Consider the following 16325-nt stretch of genomic DNA (forward strand, 5'->3'; position numbering starts at 1 on the left):
AGTTTTTACCTTTTTTAACCAAGGGGACATATTTTTCAAACGTAGCTGCCATGTGTGAAGGATATGTTTTGGATTGGGGCTGCAGAATATCGGGAGAGATGGGTATATCTTCCCCATTTGCTATGGTCCCAATCCAAACTGGGGCATCATAATTTCGGTACTGTTTAACATACACCACCTTAGAGAGTTTCAGGAACATTGCTAGTTCTTCATCTTGATCTGAGGCAGGAAGCTGCAGTGCAGAGTCTCCTCGGCTGTGAGGAACAGACAGCTAGGCTTTTTCAAAAGATAGTTAAAAAAAGAAAATAAATCCTCAGCTACCTCATCCTAGGTCTCCATCACACCAGCATTTTATCGCACTCTGGTCATGCCTGGTTTGCTGGTACTCACATGACATAGTGCCTGTCCTGCAGTCACCCCACCTTTCCCCCTCCATTTTCTGTGTTTTCCTAGAGCAGGGAAAGTCCAGTTTATTTCCTCCATGCGAGATTAAGGCACCCTTCCACCCCCATGCATTTCTGACCCCGTACATTTCCGTCCTCGTGCTATGCCCTTTGTTGGGGGCGTGTGCTTTGAAGGGAGGTTTTGCTGACAAAAGAGAGTGAAGCAGTTCTCCTCCTCCAGCACACCATGTTGAAAGAATGGGCTTGTATGGACTCAGTTGAATGAACTTTTGCTGCTCCAACCCCACTCGCATTGCCTGCAGAAACGGTACCCAGCCGATGAAACATTAAAATGATAGACAACAAATTCAGAACGAGGTGGGGAAGGTGCTTGTCCATCACAATGTCCATCAACGGGAAGAACCAATGAACTGGAGGGAGAAGGGGTGGGGTGGGGCGGGGTGAGAGAGCAAACAAGCGAAAGGAGATTTCACTGTTGCAGTGGCAATACCACAAACACATGTGAAAGGGACCACTAATGAAATGGAGGTGGAAATTGCAGAGGCAAACCAGGAAAAAAAGTAGGTGTGATGGAGCCCTTAAAGTAATCCCACCCCCTCCCACCGTATTCTGCTCCAGTTGGAAATTACTCCTTCCTCTCAAAACCCACCGAAAAACACACCCTTTTTTGCAAGTAGGTGAATGGACCCAGCACTAATCTCTACCAAATATCAGAGTTTTTACATACATTTACCCTTTTTATTTTCCCTCCCTTTTTGTTTCTTCTCTCCAACATATCTTCCTCATTTAAAAGTTAAAAGAAAATAATGATGATGCCACTATTGCAACTCTATGTAGCTTTGAGAAGAGAAAGGAGGGCAAAGCAGTTTAGGAATGTCATTCCCTGCAACGCAAGAGTTAATTTTAGGATTAAGATGGAAAGGAGGAAAATGTCCTCTAAAAGCTAACTTCAGAACTGTGTCCACCCCCACAACACAGCTTCTTGGTTATGGGAGGAAGTATGTCCAGCTACACTGTTCTACAAATTTAGGATTAGGGTAGGACTGGGTCTACAAACACATGTCTATCTCCACTTTTTGCTCCACTCTATGGCTTTAGTGAGAAGCAGGAAAGCAGAGAGGTGGGAGAAGAGAGGTGTTTCCCTTAAAGTTGTCATCTTCTCTCTGGCAGGGTTCATATACCTTAACTTCAAAAAATCAGTTTTCCAGACACAATGATTGGAAAGCTTCAGTGTTGAATTAGTGTCTGGCAGAGTGTCTTAAAGACACAGTAGTCCTGCCAGAAAAGTATAACAGTTCAAGCTTCTCTACTCTCTGTCCTTGTTGCTTTTGCTAGTACACTGAAACTACAATGCTAGTCTGAATTCGGATTGTTTGCTTTTCAGGGTATGTGAACAAACCAGACTGCTGTATTTTGTTTCTTCAGATAATCCCTTTGTTTCAAGAAGAAAAACTATATCTACAGGAAAATATTTAATTAAAGATACACCTGAACTGAAATAACAACAGCAAAGTTGATACACTCAAACATCTAAAGGTTACAGATTAGATAGTTAACTCCAGGTTTAGAGAAGATATACACAACTACTAGCAGATTTATCAACAAAGAAAATTCCTAGCATAGATTCAAATGGGATGGCTGGATAGCAGCCATTCTACAAGCAGATATTACATTTCTACATTCAATACACTGATCGCCAGTTCTACATCATTAGGCTTTCACCCTGTTATAACTTTTGGTATGCTTATAGAAGCATGTTAATTACTCATTTTAAAAAAGAGTATATCCTGGTAGAGAATTCATATGGAAGGGTTCAGGGACTTTATTTTCAAAATATGACTAATGCAAAATACTACAAGACTCATTCACTGTGTCAGAGGGGAACTATTCTGTACTAAAGGCAGCCACACAAACAAAGGAAAAAGTTTCTTATAAGTGTGTTGCTTTATTTTTGCTTATCTTTCAACATTCAGCCTGATACTGTGCAGAGTTACGCACATCACTGAAATCAATAGGGTTAGGAACGGGCTTGCGAAGTAGTTTAGCTGCTTTAAAGAACAAGAACAGCAACAGGGAAGTCACAAGTTTGCAGCAGACAGATTTTTGGAAGCTCCAGCCCACATTCAGAACATTTGTTCCATTTGCAACCCACATGCTGACACAGCACCACCTCCCTTTCTCTGTTTCCAGATCCTGTGAAGATTTTATTTAATAAGAGTCAGATATTCATCTCCTTTCAACTAACAGAACATGCTTTTGAACAGGTCAATATGTGATACTGTAATATGATACCAAGCCATTCCTTGTTTTAATCATCTGTATCAGCTCTCAAAATGGAGTTTCCATTAAGGCTACGAGTTTTAACTGATTTAATTGATATGTTTAGCAGTTAAATCTTTAGATGCAAATTAAAACATGCCTCCCACCCCGCAATTTATCGAGGGGGGAGGCTGTGACAGAAATGTCACCTCCATGGAGGCCTCAAGACATGCCAACTACCTCCTCTGTGTGTCACATTTGATTAAAGAGAAACATAAAGATAATTTTTCCTCTCAATTTGTATCTGGAGCTAGCAGATTTTTCACATGTTGGGGAAAAAGAAAAGATCAAAGATGGCTTTTCCCGTCAGCAATGAAAGGCAGCTTTTGTTTATTAAATATGAACTGACGTACGGTGCCAGAGGGGTAGTGGTCATAAACCAAGGCCTCCAGCAGCCAGGACCCAGAGCCACCAGCATTGACTTATTTGGCTAGCCTGGCAGTCTAAGCTTTGGGGGTCAAGGACACCACTCAGCCTGTATATTATCACCTGAAACCCCAACTAGGGATGGGAGAACTCGATGGGCCCATTTTGTCGGATACTCACCATGCTGCCAGTGCCATGCAAGCTTCTTATGCGGCTCGTGAGTGTCCGACGAGCACCTGTTAGCCGGCCACCCTCATGCAGAGCCTCCATTGCGCGGAACAATGTAGGTCCCAGAAATTGCACATTTTCCTCGTTGAAGAAATGCCTACTGTAAAGGCCCCATTTACACAAGAGTAAAGGCGTGAATGCTCCGTTCGTGTCTTTACACTTGCATAAGTGGGGCTTTTATGGCTGCCATTTATGCAGCCGGGGAAATTATGTAATTTTGGGAGTGTCCATTGTCACAGACAAGGGCAGATGGCTGCAGGGCGCTAGTCAGGCTGCGTGGGCACTCAACTCACAGGTCCGTCGCAAGTGCCCGACTTGTTCTGCGGATGTGGATGTGGGGCAGTCTGACAGACTGACAGACCCAGTTGGGTGCCCGTGACCTCCCTAACCCCAAACCAATCTGGATCCACCAGCCCAACAAAACCTGGATCTCAGAAACAACTGGTCAGTCTGCACAAGCCATTAATGAGAGTAGCAGTGCCTGGACAGGTTTCTGGACTTGCCCTGACTCTCACCATGTCCCTGCCTCTAAGCCCTTTGAATCTTGATCTGCTTTCCCTGCTATCTGTCTTTCAGTCTAGCCCTAACCTTACCTTTGTTTCTGTGGTAGTATCATGACCATTATGAGCTTTGTTTCCATCAGGACTTTGATCCACTGGCCAAAGTGCAGGTGGATCATTTCAACTATGGATGGAGAAGGACACAGAGTTCACTTGAGGTTTCACCTTGGTTGCTGACCTGGTCATGACCTGCTGTGTCAGTCAGTCAGTCAATTTATTGCGTTACAAGCAGTTAGCCATTATACACAAGTTATAAAAGAGAACAGTTTACAATAAAAATAATTGAGCATCATAAAAGGGGTCACTACCCAAACCCTTCATGCATGGTGTAGAACATATCTGCATAGACTTAGCTAAAAATTTCAACACTACCAGCTGTGTCCAAACAAGCTCCAGTAGCTACAGAGAAGGACTTGTTTTTCAAAATTGTCTACCTGCCAAAATAGTGGACCACCTAGAGGGAGATCACCCCATGTGCCTATGAGACAGTTGCTGCCACATTCTTTTTGAATGCAACAGTGTGCATGGTGGCAGCAAGTTCTGGCTGCACTGTTTCTTGGCTGAGTCTTGGTGGGAATGTTGACAGAGTACGCAACTGTATTCTAACAAAGACCCTCCACGTCTTACACTTGTTCCAGACTAACCTGGCAAAGCAGAAGTGCAGCAGTAAATTAATGTTACAACTACTGGTGATGGTGTTGACAAGAAAGCTGACCCTTAAATGACACCCCCCTTTTATTGTTCTTTATCGTTTGAGGTAGCTCTTTCAAGACCTGGTAGTAAAGCAATTCAAGCAATTTATTTTGTTTCTGCATATTCCCATAACTGATAACTGACTGGTATACCTTAACTATATCAACTCGGTGGAATAGAAAATGATTGTTAAAGAATTTGACTTACTACACAATCCACTCAGAGAATACTGTTTACTAGGCAGATTAAAAATAAAATAAAATAATAGAATTACTAGTGTACAAAAGGCTTTAGTGATATTTCCAAAGAAGAAGAAAACACATTTTAGAGGCTCTGGTATAAAAAGATGTGAGAAATTTAGACCTGAATGAATAAATGGTAGAGATGATGAAAATAATACCAGTCACTAACCTTCATATATAGTGATGATATGAGGATGGCTGAGAGATGACATGATCTCAATCTCCCGTCTGATGTGAACCATATCTTGTTCATCCTTAATTTTGTCCTTACGGATGGATTTTATTGCAACCTATAAATTCAGGAAATTGAGCATTACTCTTAGAATAAAGCAGATGAAATTAATCCATTAGGAGAGTTCAAAAAATAAATACAGATGTTAGATGCTAACAAAACAAAACTGAAATGAGCAAAACAAAACTTTGAAATACATACTCACAACCCTTTCCTTTTTATTGCATTATGACAAATGCAGTCCATGTTGCTGGAGTAAGTTGTAACGTGCTTGAGATCTTAATTGTACAGCTACTGATTTCTACATAGACTACATTCTTTTTAAAACACATATGTCTACTCATGCTCCAAATTAAAGTGTTGCCAGATAAAGGCAACAAATATAGGCCAAAGTAATTCCTGACCTAAACCTATCATCCTGAGGGTGCTTTCGTGAGACATCTTACTAACACATTATCTGCAATGCATTACCCTTCGATATTGATCAATACAGTATAAAATGTGGAAGAGAGCCATGTTGAAAGTAATTCTGCATTCTAATCAATGTAGACAATGTAGGCATTCTACAATGCAGAGGATAATTGCCAAAAATAGTGTCATTTGTGAAAATGACCTATGTTGCCAGAAAGGACATTTATTTTAATAGAATTAAAACCATTAGAGCATATGGATGAAATGGTTATATGTTATTCAATAAATCTTTCTTTTGTATAATTATTCTTGTTTTGATCCTGAGTTGCTCAAATCCATTGCTATCCTCAAAGCTGTGCTATTAGTGTAGATAATACAGATAAGTGATAAGTGATGGGTTGGAAAATCAAGAAGATATATTAAGAAAGATGTGCATAAACAACTTTTTTTACTATTTTTAGAAATTGTGACTGGTGCAAACAAAATATTGCAGCCACAGTGTAGACTGAAGCACATTACTCAGAGCAGATCACTACATTAGTATTTGATCTGCTTTGGCTTCTGCTTTGTTTTGGACTCAATTAGCCCTAAAGAGTTTGGATCTGTGTATTTAAAGGACCTCTTCCTCCCTCGTGAACCTGTCATGACCACATGATAATTCAATTTGCCCAAGAAAGGGACATATAAGACAGGGGAGTAACTAGAGGGTTCCTCCATTGTTATTTATGTTCAGACTGATCATCACCTCCAGAAATAGATCCAACTTTTCTCCACAGACTTTAAATCAACCACAATGAGCAAGGGGCAAGGCAGCTTGCAAAGATTCTAACTAACCCAATCAGCCTTTCAACCAAATTGAAAATGAAAACTGGCAAGAGGCAATGCACCAACAGCAAAAAAAAAATCATTGCAAAAATAAAATTGCTAAACAATTAAAATGAGGGAAGTAAAAAGAATAACACAATACGAATTCTCCAACATTCCTAATTTTCTAACTCCATATATCTCCAAACCCTAATTAAAATTAAGAATAATTCCAAAATTCTCTTTCTCTGAATTTCTTCATGGATTTTTAATTCCAAATTACTCAGTCTTGTTATTGAAGTGGAACTGGTACATCAGGAATACTCCATAATTCTCTCTCTCTGTATATAAAAAATTGTACAGAGCCCTGTGGATAAGCAGTTTGTCACAACTTTCAGTTCCTTCAATTTAATTGTGTGTGTCCCAACCCTGTCATATTACCAATGTGCATGTCCACACTGATAAAATACTGCAACAAAGCAATATTGAGGTGACGTGCATCAAGATTCTTTTCGTGTAAAGTTTCACCAATAAACTGTGGGCTCTGATTACACACTGCAGTGTACGTACAATTGTATCAAGATTCTTTTTGTATCAATCTACAGGAATATATCCTGCTTTAAACAAGGGATTGAAGTAGATGGCCCATAAGCCCCATCTCCAAATCTATGATTCCCATTCCCAGGTCATTAAAAACACTGCAGTAAAAGAATATTAAGCTACTTATCCAGAGCTAATATAGCAAACATCACTATACTCTCTGCAGTTATGACTCCAGCAGAAGCTGAAAAACACCTATTTGCATCATTGCTCATTGAACGCTGCACTTTCATGTCCTCTGCAGCACTTATGTAATCATTCAGTAACCATATCCTTCCTGTATCCTTCCTTAATCATGTGAGTAGATATCCTTCCCAAAGGAACAGTGGGAACAGAGGAAACAATAGCCAAGCTTGCATCGCAAATTCACAGTCTAAAAGCCACATGGGAGTGTGTATTACCAGTGAACGACAAGCATATACTGTAAATGGCCACCAAGATCAAATCAGGCAACATGATGAAACGTGAACCATCCATATAGCGAATGAATGAAAGCAAACACCCACCCCATATCCAGCCCTTGCCTGTGTGGTTTGCTTCAAATTGTAGGATGTCAAAGCACAAAGACTTAGAACACTATCCAACATGAGTAACACTCAATATTTATTTATTTATTTATTTTATTTTATTACATTTATATACCGCCCCACAGCCAAAGTTCTCTGGGCGGTTCAGAGAGCTCCGATCTCTGAGCTCTCCTTCTATCCTATGTCCTGCTCGGCAGGGCAGGAGGAATGACAGGGGCTCTCCTCTCCCCACCCACCGGCACTACCCATTTCTACCCTCCCTGGGAGAAAGTATGATCCACGATTGGAACTTCTCCTCTGTGATTGTAGCTCTCTTTACAGCTGTGAGGGGAACTGTGTATCTACCAGGGACAGGCCCTTTACTGTGGGGCCCCCATATCTCTGGAATACTATCTCCAGAGAAATAAGTTTAGCCACCACCTTTGTTGATACTTAGGTGGGCTCCAAAGACAGCTTTTGAATGTTTTGTGTGTGTGTGTGTGTTGTAACTGTTTTATGTGCTGCCACTACTTTGTTTTTATTTGCTGTTATTATTGTTTGTTTTTATGATCTATTTGTTTATAGTCATTATGATTTTTCTATGTAATCTTATTATGTATTAATAATTTAATGTTTTTTATTGTACAATTGTATTATGTTGTTCTGTTGACTACTGTAAACCAGTTTGGATGGATAATCTAACCTGAAAGGTGGTTTGAAAATCCATTAACTAACCACCACCACCTTCCTCTAGCTGCAATGCCTATTATCTGGTGCCCCTAGATACATTTCTGTTCTTTGAAGACTATATTTTCCTCCTCTTACACACTGAAGTCCATCATCATATTTTTTAAAAGTGAGAAAGAGTACTTTCATTCCCAGCAGAGGAAGCCTATCCCTCTCTTTAGAAGGGTTATCCTCCCTTCTCTTACATGAGAAACTGATATCACAACCCTAGCACTGCATTAGTACTAGTATAAAATAGTGATAAGATTATTATTTTTTGTCATCTGGAAAAGCCCAAAGTTGACATTCCTATATTCTTCTTATAGCAACTCTTTGGCTTAAAGGATCAGCTCCACAGCCTTGCTATGAGCATGGCTGGATGTAATTTTAATAATGGTAAGGAAGAGGAACAAATGGTTAAGCAGTTTCTGAAGCAGTGGAAGGCAGCTTCAACTGGTAAGACAAGGCTTGGCTTTTCTTCTGCTCTCATTTTGTTCCTTGGGAGAGGCTGCAAGTGCATATATGCTCTGCATGAAAGAAGGATGTGGGTGGCTTTTGGACTCGCACATGCATTCCTGGGAAAATAAATAAATATAGACATTGATAAAAATATGCTTAGTATAAAACAGCCCTGCATTTGGCTCTTAGAGAGAATGTTAAAAGGACGTTATTGTCAAACACATAAGGAAGCAAATTCTTCACCATCTAAGGTCAGTGAGGGGATCATACCATCCAGGGAAGCAATGCAATGTGTCTGGATCCTGACCCTACTTAACAAATAGTAGAAAGTAGTATAAACTGGATCTTATGCAAAAACAGAAACAACATGAAAATACATGATTTAAATTATAGATGCACAGAAATGTTAATAAACTCTCCTTCTGATGTCCTTTTTAATGCAGATGTGTTGGCTTTGGTCCTGATTCTCATTAAGAGTCTCTTTATACTACTCCCAACAGAACTAAGGAAATACAGTGCATCGCTACATATATTTCTGTTCATTGATTTAAAATATTTATCTGCTGCCCTTACAAAACTCTCAGGGAGGCTCACACAAATCATAAAACAAATATCAAATACAATAAAATCAGAAGAACAAAAGAAGTACAACAAAGTCAAAAAAACCAACAGAGTCAGAGCTTCAATTACAGTATATGCTGAGAAGGCTCTGGAAAATAAAAGTGGTCTTTGCTGGGTGTTGGAAAAACTCAGATTTGGCACCAGGAGATTAGCTGTGGGAAAAGTATTCCACATATCAGGTGCCACAATTGAGAAGGACTTTTTTCCAGTCACTCCCTGCCTGGCACTTGGAGGGCTATCATAAAATTCAATCATGCTCATGTGGGAGAAAACCATCTTTTGGATAGCTGGGTACCAAGCCATTTAGATCTTTAAAAGCTAAGCATTACCACTTTGAATTGGGCTCAGAAATGAATCAGTAGCCAGTATAGTTAAGAAATGATGGGTTGCATCCCCTCCAACCAGTCCCAGTTACTAGGCTAGCAGCTGTGCTTCAAACTAATGGAAGTCTCCATGAAGTCTCCAAAGATAGCACCATGTACAATACATGGTACAATGCACCATGTACAATGCATAGTACAATGCAATCTGAACTTTACCAGAGGATGTATCACTGTGGCCAGGTTATCTCTGTCCAGTAGGGGCTGCAGTTCATTCACCAACCTCAACTTGTGAAAGGCGTTATGTGCCATAGACATTACATGGACCTCCAGTGAAAATACAAGTGAAACCCTTTCAGGATAAGTTGAACACTACTTCCCAGGTCAGTTGAACCATCTCCCAACAGTACCTTCATTTTCTCTGGAACGAACTTCATTTTATTGGCCCTCATCCAGTACATCACTGATCCAAGACTTCAGCACTTCTTCAGGAAAAGGAGAAATCGAACTGGGTGTCATCAGCATACTGATGGCACCTCACTCCAGATCTCTAAATGAGCTCACTTAGCAGTTTTGTGCAGATATTACAGATCACGGAACTTTCAATACTCCACAACATAAATGTCATGAGGCCAAGCAGCAATCTCCTAGCACAATCTTCAGCCATCTTAGTAAGAGAGTAACTGCTGAAACACAGTGGCCCAACCAAAACAGCCTATCCAGAAGGATACCATGGCTGATGGTATGGAAAGGCACTAAAATTAGCAGGTTCACACACTCCCATCATTCTCCTGGTATAGATGTCGGTCAGAATAGTAAACTTTTACCAGCAAAGTGTGTGGGGGATGTTAACAGTGCAACAATCCACATACTTGAGCACACTACCACTGAGTTCAAGCTTACTTCCTGGATAAGTGGCAGCAAGATAGCAGGTTGTCTACGGATCTTTCATTACTGAAAATCCCAAATGGGTCTAACAACAGGAAGTAGCATAGCACTGGGACTAAGAAACAGAGTTGTGAGCAAGAACGTCCACATTCAAATTTTGCCATGAACTCCCCAAGTGGCCTTAGGCAAGCTACTATTTCTCAGCGTCAGGTACACTCTCTGTCTGCAATCTGGGGATAATAACACTGACCTACCTCAGGTTGTAAGGATTATTGAATATAAATGAAGCACTCTGAACATTTAAACACTAGGTAAATTTTAAATATTATTATTATGCAAAAGTTTACAGTGGCACCCATATTGAAAAGGAAGAACACAGTGTCACTTCAATGCCAATCATGAGCTCTTACTCTATATGCATGTAGCAAAATCCCAAAAGCTATGAAATTCATTCACAGTAAGACCGAAGATTTGATCCAATTATTTAAAATACTTTTGTACTGAGATATTTAGGTGATGCTATTTAACAGAGTCAAAGAATACAGGATCCAAATGTGTCCCGTTGCTGTATCAAAACACTAAGGGGTTTTCTTGTAAGCACTATAAATACCACTAACTGAGTTCTGTTTATGAATGACTTTTAAACACAAGCAAGTTCAGTGAAATATAAAGAATCCTTTCAAAAGTATGTTTGCACTTTTAATACCAAAGGTTCTGTAGCCTTCATTTGTTGGTATCTCAGTTATGGGACTGATGCCAGAAACTATGCATAATGGACACATGCAGTGTGAACGTAAGTAGCTATTGCCTTATTTGAGGAAGACTTCTTATAAAAGTGTTCGTTCATCAAGCAGATTTCTTTCTTGGATAATAATTAATTTATGATGTTCACCACCATTTATTAAAAAGTTGAAATTACTTGAATTGGCAAAAAAAACCCGCCCTGTATACCAAGATCTGTGAATAATGTGCAGTCCACCCTGTAGAAGGCTCATATTGTTCATTTTCTTATGGTAGCAATAAAGAAGAACCTCTGTCCTCTGGAAGCTTAAATATTCATCAGAACTGAATTAGCAAATCCAAATGTTTTATTGCTCAGCAATGGGGGAAGCTCTATACTCCTATGCATTGAGTAGCACAGATGGCCAAACCTAAAGTGGGTACTAGTAAAGTTATCCTTTTTCAGACTTCGATTTGATTTAATTTAAGTTTTGTATCATTACTTACTGAACAATGTAGATATTACGGAATATCTATCTGCGATGTTTTCCCTAAACAGGTCTTGCATATCGTAGGACAAGATGTCTGCAAGAGACTGATCTCTAATGCTCTTATCCAAGGATGTCTTTTAAGTAGTTTGGGGTATGAATGCTCAGCAACTTCAGAAATATTTGATTACAGTTTGAGGAGCATTTGTCTAATCAAACAATAGTATTGCAATTGAACCTCATCTGGACATGGAATTTGACTATTGTTATTTCCTCAAGGGGAAAAAAGGTTTGAGTTTATGAGAAACTCAAAAAGCAAATATATACTGTTAAGCAATGTGATTTACATTCTAATAAAATGCCACAATGCCACTCCCCCTTCCTTGTATGTGCATTTTCCTGTGGATTAAGGCCTGAAACAGGTCACAGCCTAATCTATCTCATATTATTATGTGAGCATAAAGAAGGATAACCACTTGTATATCGCCTTTGGAAGAAAAGTGGAATGCAAACTAGAACAACTAGTGAATTTCATTCAGACAAATTAGGTAATTTTAATTTTTGAACTGACTTATTACAATAACTCATCTGTGATGGTTATATTGATTTCCTTGGTTTATAACAGAAGTTGGAACATCTCAATACATTTCACACTGCTACATTTTTGTTTACAGCTACAAATACTTTGCAAAGTTATAAATGTTTCATTGGTAGCTCAAGGCAGTTAAAAAGTTTATGTACATTTGGTATTATTGCAGTAAGATGCATTCCTCTCTTTTTAAGACTTTCCATCTTACAGGCCAGGAGTAAACAGAATTTAACCTTGAAGACTCTGCCGTGAAAAAGAAAATTATTTAAATTATCCTTCATTTCTCTAACACGTCTGCACTATTGTGGCTGGGAATGTTAAGCCAATTTGAATTGTGATTAAAAAAACAGAGTTTGTGATCCAAAGAGAATTCCAATCTACATTTGAAATAGAACGTTAGCCTGGAACGCAGTGGGTGTGTAGGGGGGGTGGATAATGTTAGCTGAAGAACACAATTCCCTGATGGAGGAAAGCATGTTACTGGGAAATATGTGAAAAATGTATCAAAGAGTTTAAAAAACAAATTTGTCTGATAACAGTTCCTTCACCATATACGGATATTAATACTTATATGTGTGTGTTTTATTTATAGTCCTTGGTTCTCTCACTAGTCCACATTGCAGAAATATGGTTATCCTGGCAGTGTAGTGCCAAGCTATGTAAAACCAAAGAAAGTTCAGGAACCTCTCCTTTGGTAGGGAGAGGCCAGGTTTCAGAGTTAAAGCCAGGACTGTTCAATTGTTTGAAAATATTTACTGTTCAGAACCTCTAAGCCAGCTCATCTCCATGGTGATACAGCCTCAAAGAGAATCATGCAGCTAAAGTCGAACTAATTATTTATAAGTGACCCAATCTCATTATTTAAAGGAATAATCAAGGAAATTGCTTCAGAGTTTCACACCAAGCGATCAGTGGGGCAATTTGTACCCAACATGATCCTGCCGTTTTAAACCACAGGTTCCTGTCTTTCTGACCGGCTGTCCTTTTCTTTTTTTAAGCTACATACTGAATATTACAGTATGTCATTACATTTGATGCCATTTGGTGATAAGGCCTCCAAGACTTAAGGCAAAATGCAGATGAAACTGTAGCAGAAAGCATAGAATTAAGCTGTTTTAGAATGTTTAATTGTCCTATTTACTATGTAAACAGTATATACGTTTTCTAAATAAGCAAACAACTGTAATGTTTCCAAAGATGTGTTATCAAAAAGCAAATAAAAATTAATATACATTTGCCAGAGCAAAGTGAATTATAATAGATGTATTGCCTATCTGGTTATGTCTACACCATGCCTATATCCCGGGGTAGTCCTTGGATTGTCCATGTGTGTCCACATCACACACAGGGGATCCCAGGGGCAACTCAGGGTGAGCAAGGACTTACCCCAGGATATCAGGAACTGCAGAAAACCCAACTCTTCCACGGTTCCGGGACTGTCCCATAGAGCGCGCTCCCAGTCATCCCGTCCTTCCCACGAATAACAGGGCACTTGAAATGGGCAAGGAGCTACACAGAGGCAGTCTGTGCCCATTGGGGGTGGGGAACTGGGTCTGGTGTTTTTTCCCCCTCACCTTTTGCAGTGGAGTGCGACTGTGCTCCTCTCGTTGTTTTAAAAAATGGAGGGCGTGATGTCCTTCCGGGATGTTGTGAGGCCATCAAGACACCCAGGGAGGATCACGGAAGCCAGTAAGTCCGCAATCCTCCCCCTACACCCTTGTGGTGTAGACATGCCGTGTGTGTGTGTGTGTGTGTGTGTGTGTGAGTGAGTGAGAGAGAGAGAGAGAGAGAGAGAGAGAGAGAGAGAGAGAGAATAATAGGTATAATGCACACACAACCCAATGAGATCATTAGAGTCCATAACAACAATCTGCTTCAATGTCTGCCTTCCCAATATGTCATACAAAAAAGATTGTTTCCTAAAACAAATGTGGATTCATAGCTACTGCATCACTGCTTGGTTAAATTTTAAAAAGCATACATAAATCTCCCGTCTCAGACACCAAATGACCTGTATGTATATGACAATTGTCAAATCAAAATTTTATTTGCAAAGTCTGATATACTCTGTTCTTCTGCTGAGAACTAGGATGCTTTTAATGTATGTACAGTATGTATGTATGTCACTTTTGCACTGCCAGTTTGTCTGTCTATTCTCTGTAAGTAACATTATCCTATGAACAGTGGTGACTCAGCAACAGAAGAGGAATTAGTGAATAAGTAAGAGGAAGATTTCCATCCTCCCTATTATACAGAGATTCAAAAGCCAGCCTATGTAACTTAACTGAGCAATCAAAATAAAGGATTTATGGTGCACTTACATAGGCCAAAGGATGGGAGGTACTTTTGCAACACCCTTCCTACCCTCTGCCCTCATCCTTATGTGGTAACAGGATTTGAGTGCGTATTTCCTGAGCACTGCACTGCTGCCAGTATTACATCCCCTTATTGTTTCGTTCCTGCCATACATTGCTGTTCAAATGCAGCCTGGCCTTTTTTTTTTTTCCACAGCACATCTTCTGGCCAAAGGTTCCTGGACAGACCAATTATATTTTAACATTTAAAGAGAACTCCATCTCATCCTTACATTAATTCCAACTAATCTCTAAGTTTAGAGATTTTATTATATGAAGCAGTATATATTACTAATAAATAAATAAATAATGATAAATAAAATCCCAAATAATCCTGTCAAGCTCTGTCTAATGGGTTTCTACCAAGAAACAAATATAATTGCTTTTATTTATATTTGTAAGTTCCTAGCCTGTCAGTCTTGTGTACTGAATCTTAATGCTGTTTTGCACATTGCATTTTCCTTGCGGGATTATTGCAGTATATAAAATTATAGCATATCAACCAACCCTCAGATCCATATGATCACAATGCTAAAAGACTCTCTTGAAGCAAATTTAAATAAATATGATTTTTCTTCTAAGCAAATGTCACAGTGTATCTCTCATAGACAATAAGCACCTAATCTAGTACCCTAAATTGTCATTACTGGTTGAAATTCAACAGCAGTCAGTGACTTTTTGATTGCTCTATCCTGGTTTATGGCACGAGGTGGACATCTGAGGCAGGTTCCCAGTGAAGAAAGATATACTACATTCACCACCACAAATGTGGACTGTAACAAAGGCCAACAGCTGAGAAACAAAGTCTCCCTCACAAAACTTAAGCATTTATTTTATTTTATTTTATTTTCTGGAGTTAAGCAAAGACAGATAAGTAGCATAACATCATTACACATTTGCAGTACAGCTATGCACAAAGGCTACAATATCCTGGGGAATGCTTTGGTCTTGTGCATTTTGTTCACACTTTGAATCAGACAAATTGTCATATAGTTCTCCCACAAGTACCATTGGTTCATCCATTTTCATCTTCACTCTATAGCAGCGTTATTCCCTTACTTGTGTAGTATGGAATGAATGTGTTGCAAGCATTGCCATTTTGCAATGCAACCATTTTCTGTCTTTTATACACTATAAACTGATATGTAAGTCAATTGATACTGCCTTGTTTGAAGGGGTTGGACACTATGCCTTTGGGTCCCTGCAAACTCTGCATCTATATAAACCAGAGAAGGCCATAGTTGTTCAGTAGATCAGTTCAGTTGTGCTTATTCTCTCCCCTAGCAGCATTGGCAACCGTGGTATATGGGGGAGACTGTTGAAATTTCTAGAATGCATCTAACCAGCATGTACTTTTTATACTGTATAAAAAAGCATGTGCTTTTTATACTGTATTGTGTATTTGTGCGTTTAACCTGTTGGTTGTCTTACTATGGTTTTAATTTTTGTGAACCACCCAGAGAGCTTCGGCTATTGGGCGGTATAGAAACGTAATAAATAAATAAATAAATAAATAAATAAATACTTTGGTGTTACAATGCTGTTACAAGGCATCTCTGATAGTTAGAAGAACATCCAAAAATCTAACTGCTCCATGCAAATCTGAGGGGAAGGGGAGAAGCAGCCTGGAGCAGAAAAATCAGAACTTTGGAAAAACTTTTAGTAGATAAAAAAGAGGGAGAACCATTATCAGAAAATGGAAAATGGGATTCACTCCCCCCCTCAGTCTTATGAACAAAAATAATTCATTTCCAAGAAGTTACATCTTTCAAAGTAAATCCACATCTAGATTAAG

At 39.3% G+C, this 16325-nt stretch overlaps 1 protein-coding gene across 1 annotated transcript in view; it reads right to left on the reverse strand.

Annotated features, from left to right (window-relative positions):
* NUAK1 (NUAK family kinase 1) overlaps positions 1-16325 on the reverse strand; it is a 58994-nt gene that overhangs the window by 24196 nt on the left and 18473 nt on the right. Inside the window, exon 2 of the mRNA XM_063133415.1 lies at positions 4982-5102. Within this exon, the coding sequence (XP_062989485.1) occupies positions 4982-5102 (121 nt within the window). The remainder of the gene's footprint in view (positions 1-4981; positions 5103-16325) is intronic.

The sequence above is a fragment of the Elgaria multicarinata genome, chromosome 9 (genome assembly GCF_023053635.1).
Source record: "Elgaria multicarinata webbii isolate HBS135686 ecotype San Diego chromosome 9, rElgMul1.1.pri, whole genome shotgun sequence".
NCBI classification, from domain to species: domain Eukaryota; kingdom Metazoa; phylum Chordata; class Lepidosauria; order Squamata; family Anguidae; genus Elgaria; species Elgaria multicarinata.